We start from the raw sequence: 12,092 nt of genomic DNA, 5'->3' as shown, positions 1-12,092 counted from the left end.
CACGCAGCTCAGGAACTGGCCAGAAAGGACATTGCCATTGCCCCCCACCCAGGGATGGGTCCCAAGGGCTCAGCTCAAGGATCTCTCTACCGGACTGGAATGACCCGAATTCCCCGCTGAGCTCCCCAGCCGCTGGGATCCCTCCTCTCCAGCATCGGAGAGGCGTATCAAAAGGCTCCATTCCCCAGACTGGCAAGTCCCAGCTCAGTCCCAGGTGAAGGTCACACATTTCAGTCCAGAGTTTTCCACGCAATCGCATAACTATGTATTTTGCCTTCCAAACACACTGAAAAACTCTCCAAGATGCCAAGACTTTAAATAACTGACTGCAATCAAGGAGATCCTGGTGGCAGGGGAGAAGAGACAGGGTACAACGCCATGAATCCTGCTCAGACACCTCAACTAAAGCATCAGGAGTCCAAGGCTTTCCTCAGGGATTAATGACCAGCTCTGATGGGAAAGAAATTGTAACTCCAGCGTCACCGGCAGCATCCTGCAACAGCCCCCTGAGGAACAGCAGGGACCACGGCAGGGCAGCGCTATTGCTCTCATGATCAAACTCTAGACACAGAGTCTATGTAACGGGAAGTTTCATTAGGTTAATTGGAAGTAAATCAAGTAACACGCAGTGGATTGTGCTTCTATCAGTGATCTCCAGAAATGAGTGCGGGGTCAGCGTCAAAAAGTCCTGGGGTCTAATGCGGGCTCAAAGACTTGCCTTTGACTCCTGAGCAGATCTCAGTTGCCCTGTGTGTAGCTTCTCCATATGTCAGAGGCGAAAGATCACATCAGGGGTCATAAAAAACACCGTATTTTTGTATTTAACAAAGATACGGTTACTGGATCAGGAAGTCCTAAGCTACCAATCGGTGGAAGCTGGTAGATGATAATGAAAGTAGCGTCCGATGATATGTTTTCTCAGGCAGCTGCTCCAGGAGACGGGACGTGGTAATGGACAGAGCCCTGGGCTGACACTACAGAGCCAAGTTTTGTTAATCAGTAACGAACTACCTGAGCACTACCCGCGGCAGGCACAGCAAGCACTGCTGTGTACTGCTCCAACGATCCCGTGCTTGTGAAAAAAGAGTAAAAACGTTGCCTTTGGGGCGACTGGAAAAACATTTGTTCCAGAGAAGTGAGGAAGGGCCACGCTGGGCTCTCGGGCAAGCTTTGGGCTGGATGTGCCGGCCCACGCCGCAAACGGCAGCCGCTCGTCCTGGGGAAGCGGGGCAGCTCCTGGCTTGGGGTGCCTACCTGGCCAGGGGCTGGAGGGGCACCGGGCAGCCCCTGCACCGGGAGGGAAGGAGGAAAGAAAAAATCCTGCAGGAGCCGAGGTTGGAAAATTAATAAGCAAAGGGCGTGGGATGCTCAGCGGGGTGGTGGAAATTCACAGGTTCGGTCAAGCACATCAAGAGCTTCATTCCTCAGATAAAGTCTGATAAGGAGTCAGACAAGTCTGTGAGTGCTTATTTATCACTGCATTTTTCTACTAGTGAGGTAGATGCACTACAAGGCAAATCTGGAGGACATTTGGCAGGGGCTTCACTGGAAGGAGTTTGTGATTCTGAAATACCTTCCCAGTCCAGATATGCCAGGACCCTTGGTGGCATCTCCTTGGGACAGGCCTAGCATGTGAGCTCCCTGGCTAAGCAGGGTTGCGTAGCACTCCTGGGTTATTTTTGCTGTTGTTTATATGGGCCTGAAATAAGCTTGCTCTTTGACATATTCGGTATTTTAGTTTTGGTTTTTTGAGGCAGCATTTACCAGGAACCTTTTTTATTGTACAAACCAGTCTCTTATTCCCAGTACCTCCATATTACACACAGATAAAGTGATGCAAGATTCAAGCAGCCGGCAGACCTTGCGAAGAAGCGCTATTAAAGCCAGGGCAATAAGGAAGCATTCAGAGCATCCCATGGGGTGACAAGATCACCCACCACCCTCAAGGGCTGTTTGCGACCTCTGCACAAACGCTACATTCGGTGAACGACGCCAAGCATCCCACTGACTTTACCTGCCGCAGCCAGGTGGGCGGTGACCTCGTCGGCAGCCGTGGAGTTGAGGATGTCAGAGTCATCGTAGGAGGTGTCCTCCGGCGAAGACGGTGAGTCTTCATCTGCGCTCAGCATGCTGTGCTCTGTGTAGGTGGCCACATGGACCTGCTGCACTTGCTGGGCCACTGCGTGGGCCTCGATGGTAGCCATGTGCTCTGTTTGGGTCACCCCGTGTTCTTCCATCAATAGCTACTGTTAGAGGAGACAAAAAGCACAGGAAGGGGGTTACTGACACTGAGGCACCATAAAGGAGGGCAGCCAAAGGTTTCTGAGCCAGCTAGGTGAGCAGGCCATGATCAAGAGGGAACAAGAGATTACCTCCCCCAGCGGCAGTGGTCTTCTATGAGAGAGAAATAACAACTGCACCAGGAGCCAGAAGAGGAACTTGAAGTTTAAGAGTTTTGAAAAATCCATACTTCCAAACAACATGGCATAGCACCCAGAAGCAGTCATCTTTGCTGGAGGAAAGGTCTGTAAGCATCTCGTAGCCCCGAGATTATGTGCCCCACACATACTACGTATTAAGAGGTCTGATCAAAGCGGGAACTTATATTTGCCACTTCAAGATCTAGCTTTCAGGGAAGATGCTCAAGGGCGATACACAATCTCTGTCCTCCAACCTCAATAGCTCAGGACACAAACAAGGATGCCAATACAGAAGTTTACTGGCAGCAAGTTGCGTTCTACAGACCGCTTTTGTTGCATTACTTGTTTAGAGTCCGGAAGCAGGCAAAATCATTACAACCCAAGCACAAATATTACATAAAGCATATTTATTTAATGCATCTAGTGGTAAACCACTAAGCAAAGCAGCAGCTTACGTAGTCAGAAGGGCACTGGACCACACGCCATGAACATAAATCTGCGCAGAAGGAACAAGACAGGAGGTACGCAGATATTTTCAGTGTATGCTTACCATACATTTGTGGAAAAGGACCAGCACACCTTAAGATATTTTCAAACTACATTAGAAGAATTAGGATATCAACTCTCAAAAACAGATTCCCCAAAACCCTCAGGGCAAACAGCAGAAGGAAAGAGATGACCAGCTGTAGGGAACAATAAAATACACCCAGCAAATTCTGACCCTGTAAGTATAGCCATTGAATTTAAAGCTCTTGATTGACATCGTCTTCATGGAAACCTGTTCAGCTTGTCAGGAGGAGAGAGCTAGGACCACGGACACAGACCGCAGAGTGGTCTCAGATACATGGCTCTATGAACTCAGACAAGCAGTGCCATCACACACAGCTTTGTCCTTCAAAAGCTTTCAGTAGCTTCTATTATTCATACCGTGCCATAAATACATGACATTTTGCAAATGGTCAACATGACAAAAACCTCAGCCTGGCAAAATAATCACCAGGCTTCTACTGACCATAAAAGAACACATCCTGATGACCAAACCATGGAACACCATGGCAGGACTGATGAGACACTGGGACCCAGACCAGGAAAAAGCACTTTGTCAAGAGGGTTATTTTGACCAAACTAACCAATAGTCATACACAAAGAAGGAGCAACTAATTGAGACATGGCAAGAGAGACTATTACAAAGGTGGGAGACTCCATGGAAGAAACGGAGAAGAACGGAGGACACCTTAGCTGAAGCTGTTAACACGTGGGCAAGTAGGAATAGGAGATTAGGTGGGAGGCAGAAGGAGGTTAAAGGAGAGGACCAGAGTCTTGCTCTGAGTCCAGGAGAGAGTACAAAGGGACAAGGCATGACCAAAGCTGTGGAGGAAGAAGTATTTTTTGCAGCAGCATTTTAAGCAGCAGAAGCTCAGAAGAAAGGAAGTGGTTGCCATAGTCCAGACAACAAATGGATGAAAAGGTAGGGTGGGGAGTGACTAGTATTTAGATGCATTTATTTATTCCTCAAATCTACTGACCAAAGAGCTGAAATGTGACAGATTTTTTTTTTTTTCCCCCATCACCAGCTGGTTTCTAAAGGCTTGTTTCCACATGCCTCAAAATGTCTTCCGCAACTCAGTGAACTGAACGTTATGGACATTTATAAAACAGCTCTTCCAAAGGCAGTTCCAACTTGAAGATACCAAAAATAGGGATGCAATTATTTTAGAGAGTCCTGTCCTCAAAACAGGACCCACTTTCCATGTTTTACTTAAGTGCATCTCTTTTTACAAGAAACAAAAGCTGCATCTCAAACGCAGGGAAAATATTCCCCGGACAGCACTAAGAGAAAGCTTCCCATTCAAATGCTGGGGGCACGTATGTTGTTGAACAGGGGATGAGATGAAGTTTCTGATGTAGCAGCAGGACCAAGATATTGAAAGGAGACTTGGAAGAAGCCAACGAAGTCTGTTGTGTACGAAGTCAAAACACCCATTACCATGAGAACAACGCTGCATACATTACAACAACCAAACCGTGTTGGTCTTTCCCTACTTCAGTCACACAGAGGGTGGTTGCAATCCATCACCTCATCTGGACTTGCCCAGCTAGCCGAGACTTTTGCAAACATTGTGTTATCCCTGAAATGGCTGTGGGCAGTCAGACGGCCACCCTCTTGCTCAACAGATCAAGTTTCCCAGCCATCACCATCCTAGGGTTTAGGATGACTTAGCTCCAGGCATTCATTTGCAAAATGAATTCATTCCTTCTGCAGCCGCCATAGCAGCCTTGGTCCTCCTGAGAAGCCAAATCTGACCTAGCCATTTTGGCATGGTTTCTTATTTACTAATACAAAGAAATCCAGCTGGATCTTTCCGAAGCCTTACTGAACTTTCCAAAAAGCCAAAACAATCTCCAAAGCATTTCGCCCTGCTCAGCTCTGACCGGTTAACTGACAATTCAGACCTTAGAGGCCAAGCTCCTCGGGAAGTACCAGCCTCCCTCCGCTGACCAGAGAGGGAGACCACAGCAACCTGCCTTCTAATGTAGACATCGTGGCTTCATAGTTAAAACCCAGAAAAGGGTCCAGGTTACAGAATCCCTTTATTTCCCATGTCTGTCTATGGCTGGTTTCTCTTCAACGCTATACACACTTCTAATAACAAGAATTACATAAAATGAACAGCTTCTACTAAGAGACTACTATTTCCACACGTAACACCAACTTCATTGTGGAGCATCAAAGCTAACTCCATTAATTTTGACATCTTCATGGAGGATAGAAGCAGAAGGGAAGTACATGTATCTAGGCAGTGGATTTTCATCCACGAGATGCCAACAGCACTCTAATGCACAGCTGTATTCTAAATGTTAGGGTGATACTGGTTTGATACTGGTTTGGGTTTCCCACTTTGGAAAAGTCTGTCTGGTTAAAACCAGGGACTTGTACTCACAAGTGAGATGGGAAGGAGGACTTGGTCACATATTTAATTATGCAGCCGGCTGGTGTGTGACAGGAGGAAGCACGGTCTAGCGGCTAAAACAAAGAAACAAGTATCACGATAAAGGTCCAGTACTGGAAGCTGCCCCGATACCAAGATGACCATGGCACTAGAATCACCCTCTGTACTGGGAAGGCTGGGGAAGAGGCGCATCTCTATTTATACTTCCACTAACATTATTGCCCCAAGAAAGCGAGTTTCTTGTCCATGAAACACTAAGAGATCCCCTAAAAGGTCCTAAATAGTACGGACAGGAAACTAAATTCAATCCGGACCACAAACAGATGTTTTCAAATCTCTGTTTTCTATCCAGGCATGCGGTAGAGGAGCTCAAGCCTGTGGGACAGCAGAAGTGTTGTTGTGAGACTGTTACGAACCTACTGAGGTTATGGCTAAAGCCAAATCACCTTCAAACTCACAATCCTCCCTAAAAGGCTGCTAGAGTTAGATGTTGCTGTTGTCCAACGCTGTTTACAAGTCAGATTGTAATATTAGAACCATCCAAAAATAGCCACAATTCAAATAGCGCCAGTAAGGAAGGGACTAAGATGCTGAGGTACATTGAAGCAAAGCAAAAATTTCTGTTTGTTTTTTTTTTTTAAATCAGCTGTAATCTCCTTCCAAGCAACTTATTTTGCCATCACCATAGAAAAATGGGGGGGGGGGGGGGGAGATTTCAGGCAAAACCTTAATGAAAAAGCTCAGCAGGCCAGGCTTTCCCAAGCCACCGTGCTTTTTCTGAAAGCGTATATTGCTGCTTTTCTCAATGGAGCAATACAACTTTAAGTACTTTCCATTAAAATAAAAAAATGTATTTAGAAAAATATGATCAGAATATAATTGACAAAGCATAGTAACCTTTTAGCTCATCAGAAGACGAGACTGCAAGACAACGGATGCTTCAGATACTGTCAGAAGTAAACCTGCTTGAATCAAGGGGCAGTCTACACTCGATGCCACTAAAAACAATGCTTTTTTATAAATAAAATTGGTAGTAGACTGAAACTATGCATTTCTGAGTCAGCAAGTGGACAGCTGGGTAAGCAATATCAATAACCTCATGGGCAGCTATGCAAATTTAAACACCCGTGCATTTGGTCTAGTTTTTACAGGCACGCATCCTGCTTCAGTGCACGGTGCCTGGCTGAATTTTGGCATTTTTTGAAACAGTTAGCTACAAGCAATGACTGAGATAATCAATAGCAAGGCCATTGTGTTTGTTTAGAGATGAAGTCCACTCGATTCAAACACGGTCTAATAACCATCAATCTACTACAAACTCTCTCCTCTCTCCACCACCTGCCTTCCAAAGGAGTCCGAGCCACGTGCTGCAACGTGCGAAGGACGCTTGCCTCCTCGGTGCCACTATTAGATTTCCTCACTCCCAAGCTTTCCTGCCTATATAAAAGTAGGTATGAGCTGGAAAAAAGGCAATAAACTACTACAGCTCTTCAGTAAATGGTGCAGCCTGTCCAACTGCGCGCACAACAACGACACAAGCTCTAGTAATTCATTTCCAAGTTGTAACTTGGAGGTTTTCTACTTTTCCAACTTCTGCCCTATTTTCATACCTGCACATTTTCCTCCCAGAAAATTTCCAAACGTTTCCAGAATCATACACTGAAAGGCATGAAGCCTTATCTTTGAGCATTGAAACGTTGGGTAGTTATTCATATATTCAAATTATTCCCAAAGGATTCCTGATACAAGTCAGGCTTTGTGGGCAAACACCTTGACTGGCAGTTTCTGCTGGTGATTACCAACCTGTTGCTATTGTTGTTGCCCCAGCAGCAAAGCATCTCTGTTATGCATCTGAAGGGTCCGCACTTGGATTTGAACAGGGATGCAGGCATGGGGGATGAAAGGAAAGTTGTTCTGGATTAATTTTAGAGATGAGCATTCATCATTTCAGAAAAGGAAAGTTTATTCTTGTTTTCCTTCAGAAACCAGAACAGTTTCGGGTGTAAAGAAACCCTAATGATATGATGATGCCTGCAAAGACATTTCCTGGTAGTTGTAGCTTAGTCCAGAAGCCTTGGATGACAGCCAGAAGTATTTTTAAAGTCATTTAAAGTGCTTCAAAAAATATGAGGATAAAGTCCCTCTCATCACACAGTGCAGTTGCTTCATGACTCTGTCAGAGGTTCCTTTGATGTACTGTCAACGATGATCAATGGCTGTTGACACCATCGCTGGAAGAATACCAGACGCAGGAGGAGCAAAGCAATCCAAAATAGCAGAAGCTGTACCATTCAAACCAGCAGAAAACAACGGAAACTGAACATAAAAACCATAAATTCGACATTAAATTTAAAACCACATGGATTAAAATGAAGGTCTCGTCTGTTCAGCGTAATCTGTAGTGTGAACGTAAGGAGATGTAACTCAGCTAATATAAAACCACGGGGGTTATCCTACTGTAGAAGTTGTCCTCTGCCACCGCCATCTAGCTCAATGTTGCCTCATGGGTTCTTTAAACTGAGCCAAAAATAAAACATGCACACCAGAAAAAATTATGAGGTACACCAGCATGACTGGAAAAACCCTCTTACACAGACAGGGCCTGGGCTTATTTTTATCCTTTAGACCGCTGAAGCAGTTTTACTTCGGATGTGTAGAAGCACAAGGCACTGCCCACTGAGACTGTCTTAACTTAGAGACGAGCATCTCATTTATCTACCGGCATTTTAAATCATGCAGCCATTTTTACTAACTCGCCCAACACAATGCCTAATTAATCTGAAACCCTTTTCAGATTAACAATAAATAAAAACTGCTGACTCTAACTTCTTTGATGGTTAAAATAATTTTTAAAAGGCTGCAAAATATGGATTACACCTGAATGAAGAGTAATGGAGAAGGGCTGAGACCCAGAATATTTTGAGACCTGCTCTGCGCTCTCCCACACATGCACTGATCACTCCTGCCATGTATGCTCAGACCCCTCCTAAGAGAGAGCAGCCGCTGCACAAGTTTTTAATGAAAAGAGGGTAGGTTTAGACCAGACATAAGGAAGAAATTCTTTACGATGAGGGTGGTGAGACAGTGGAGCAGGTTGCCCAGAGAAGCTGTGGATGCCCCATCACTGGAAGTGTTCAACATCAGGTTGGACGAGGCTTTGAGCAACCTGGTCTAGTGCAAGATGTCCCTGCCCATGGCAGGGGGGGTTGGACTAGATGATCTTCAAAAGCCCCTCCCAACCCAAACTACTCTGTAATTCTATGATTCTACCATTCTGAAACGAGGTGGGAACAGCTAACAGCCTCATCAACATCCAAAACACGAAATATAAAGTTCTCATGTTCAAGTTTTGCAACCAGACCTTCCTTCTGCTTGGGCATTTCAGAGCTCACTGGATGAGCAAACCTCTCTTCCGTAAGTCAACACCCAAGAAGTCACTGTGAAACAGGGTGGGGTGTTGTTCTTACAAAACTTGCTTCATCAAATAAAGAGTTTTGTGTTTTCTTTGCAAATAATCCTGGTTGTCAGAATTCAGGCCTCATATTTTCATATCCAGGGCGAGACACTATGGGTAGAACACCATAAGGGAGGAGCTCACCTGTGTTCTGTAATAGCATCCACATAAAAACGAGTGTGACATGCCATAACTAAAATGCAAGAATTAGCAAATCATCAATAGCAAACGGAGAGGCCAACTCGCACACAGCCTGCTCAGTGCACTACAGCACGGCCTTTCCAAACCAAAGGGTTTGGGAAGATTGAAATCCCATCCCAGCCAGCTGCACGGCACTGCTGCACAGGGGAACTAACCTCATGTGATGGACACCCCAAGCTCAAGCAGCAGCTCTGCCTTCTACAGCAATATAAGCAAGGCTTTAGAAATTACACAGGAGGAAAACCAGAAGACTAACAAGACACACATGCTTTTTCAGAATCCACTTTATAAGCGATTAATGTCAGCAATTAGTTTATTAGACATGCTGACCTTTCCCGCTCCAGTCCCTGTACTCACTTCATGCTGGTCACATCATCGACCCTCGTCTCTTCCCACCAATGAGACTCAGGAGAAAGGCTGCATTACATGACCCACCTAGCGTCCTCTAAGGAACTGGCCTTGAATTGCTAAAAAGATCTTAAATTTAGATGATAGAGGAACAAACCAGATGCTATGGGAAGCCACGGTAACTACTGAAAAAAGGGGCAACAAGCTGGCATCAGCTTGTGTCTCTGAAAAAAGCCAGCCTGCATCATGCTTATCCTCATCCTCCTTTCACCTAAACATCAGGGGGGTTGATACCCAAACCTACAAAGGCGCGTGCAGAGGTCTAGGCTGGTGTCTACAGAGGCATGGCTCTCCACAGCACGGACGGAGTATTTAAAAAGGTACAAAACAGCCTGTAGCTAGTGATGGACCCACCAAAACACAAAGAGCAGGACACTGATGAAGCCTCACGGGCGGCAAACACTCTCTTGTAGAGGAGAGTTTACATCGGCGTTTTCCCCAAAGCCATGCCTCGTATTCGGCGTACAGTAAAGTAAGCAGAAAGGAGAAAGGAAGAAACAAGGCAACATCGTGATTGCTCAGTTGGCTCAGGGGACATCAGATGTTCCTGGGGTTTAAAAAAAAAACCAAAAACCAAAAAACCAATTAATCTGCTTTATTTTTTTAAATTAAGTAATTTAGAGGACTTATTTGAGAGGGCCAATTCTACATATCCACTCTCAAGAATAATCCCTCTGGCTCATTTCCTAATTTGTTTCAAAAGAATGGAAACGCTCCTGTTTTTTTTTCTTTTGCAGCCCATTTTCTGCTTGAACCCTGCGCTGTAGTCAGCATCAATTCCTTATCGAGAACCCTACTCCACACAGGAACTCGGCATGTAGTACTTTGTCTGGCACTACACAGCAGTCTCAAGACCAGTGTAAAAATTAAAAAAAAAAAAAAAAGGAAAAAAAATCTGGTTCATCATTCAAGCTCATCACCCTCCTCATGGTTTTAACTTCAATGAAATGCTGCTCCATGCTCGGCGAGCTGAGTGTTTTCCAGAAAACAAGCAACACCTCCTCCCTTTCTTCCACTCTTTTTGTAAAGTTGACAAGCATCTGGAGTTTAATATGCCCTTAATGGATTCAAGCCTCCGCTGTAAATAAGTCGTTTGCTTTGCATTAAACAACCGACATCACACTGGCACTTTTGTTCTTGGAGGCGATTGCGGAGAGTTAATCAACGGGGCTCCTGTGATCCGGGTGTGTTAATTCTCGTGCAGCAGCTCCGCGGGCTGCGGGGTGGCTGCTGCAGCCATCAGCTGCCGCCTGCTAAGCCCCTTCTTGCAGCTCTCCAGCGGTGTTCAGCCACGTAGACCAGCACCTCTGCTAGGAAACGGGCCTCTCAATCAGGTTTTAGCCATTTGCTGCTCAGGTTGCTTTTCCCCTTCCCCTAGCTTGGAGGGGAGCCACGGTGCTTACTCGCTAAACGCTGCTTCTTCAGCGACGCTGCGAGGAGGTAGTGACGATGCTCGGCATTACCCTCGTGCTTGTCTCCATCCCTTGGCCACCGCGGCGAGGCAGGAGCAGAGTTTCCCAGTGCAGGTCACAAAGATGCTGGTGGTGGCACGCAGGGCTTCACACATGCAAAGCATGTGCCCCACTGAGCTGCCTTCCTCGCTCCTAAGAGCCCGTGGTTTACGCTGTAGCGGGTAAGGTAGACCACACCACCCCGATTTATTTTAAGAACTACCAACTGTTTGCAGCTGCAACAGCTCATCCGCCTGCCTGCCACAGCGACCATCGGCGCCGGTGTCATCTCACGAGAGGGAGGAATCTGAAATACCTTTGATGATCCGGGCCAACGTGACGTGAAGGAGTTTCAGTTAACTAGGTTTCGTACTTCGTGTATTCAATCAGATTAAGAAGCACTTCCTATGCACTTAGTACATAAGAATGTTTTATTTAAAAAGCTATTTCATGCATCCGGCTGTATGTCTAGATAAATTCCAAATTCCCTGCAAAGACAGTCTGGAATAATTCTTCGGTGAAAACTGATCCAGTGAGAAATTAATCATTTGTCATTTACTAATAAAATCAAATCCTGTTTGAGTGTAATTATACCTTTGAAATTGTCCGGTACTGCTTTTTGCTGTTCTGGCACAAAGCCCTCTACACATTTTTCAAAGCATGTACATACATCCTGATACAGTTGGTCTCTAATCAGCAGATTTCAACGGTTGTACTAACCATGAAGAACTAACCTCATTCGGAAACAACGGCAACACAAACCAAGAGATGGCACACCACGACTTTCACGAGGAGCCATGACTGAAATCACTGGTGTTCATCAAACCTTGTTAGTCTTGTGAGACTCGGGTCTACCCTCCGATTACAATAGCCAGAAACGGTCCGGTTTTGATAGGTCCTGAGATGGTCTGAATTAGAAGAGCTGCCAATCTCCCGTTGAGGGGAGGATAGAGGACAACCTCTAACAGAGGAGAGATGCCCAGTCTTGGTTTGGTGCTGTCATGGCTGTGTTTCTCCTCTATCCGGGACCAATGCTGGCTGGTACCTGAACGCCACATCTCGTGCAGAGATGCCCACCTCCCAGGCCTGGCTCGCACAGGCACAGAGCTCACTCGCGGCATTTCCTGACGACGCTGGTTAAGAAACCACTTCCAGGTGAAATCTGAGACGGCAGGAGGTCTACACCAGCTGATTACAACTGCACTGG

At 45.8% G+C, this 12,092-nt stretch overlaps 1 protein-coding gene across 6 annotated transcripts in view; it reads right to left on the bottom strand.

Annotated features, from left to right (window-relative positions):
- NRF1 (nuclear respiratory factor 1) overlaps positions 1-12,092 on the bottom strand; it is a 74,172-nt gene that overhangs the window by 51,766 nt on the left and 10,314 nt on the right. For 5 of the 6 annotated variants that reach the window (XM_075511541.1, XM_075511464.1, XM_075511619.1 and 2 more), the window contains exon 2: positions 2,015-2,243. In XM_075511541.1, the coding sequence (XP_075367656.1) occupies positions 2,015-2,237 (223 nt within the window). In that variant the 5' untranslated portion in view covers positions 2,238-2,243. Of the gene's footprint in view, positions 1-2,014; positions 2,247-12,092 lie in introns of all 6 variants that reach the window. The other variant, XM_075511874.1, reaches the window with a different exon arrangement.

This window comes from Mycteria americana, chromosome 1 (assembly GCF_035582795.1).
Source record: "Mycteria americana isolate JAX WOST 10 ecotype Jacksonville Zoo and Gardens chromosome 1, USCA_MyAme_1.0, whole genome shotgun sequence".
Lineage (NCBI taxonomy): Eukaryota > Metazoa > Chordata > Aves > Ciconiiformes > Ciconiidae > Mycteria > Mycteria americana.
The sequence above is the reverse complement of the archived record's forward strand: the minus strand, read 5'-3'. Positions and strand labels throughout refer to the sequence as shown.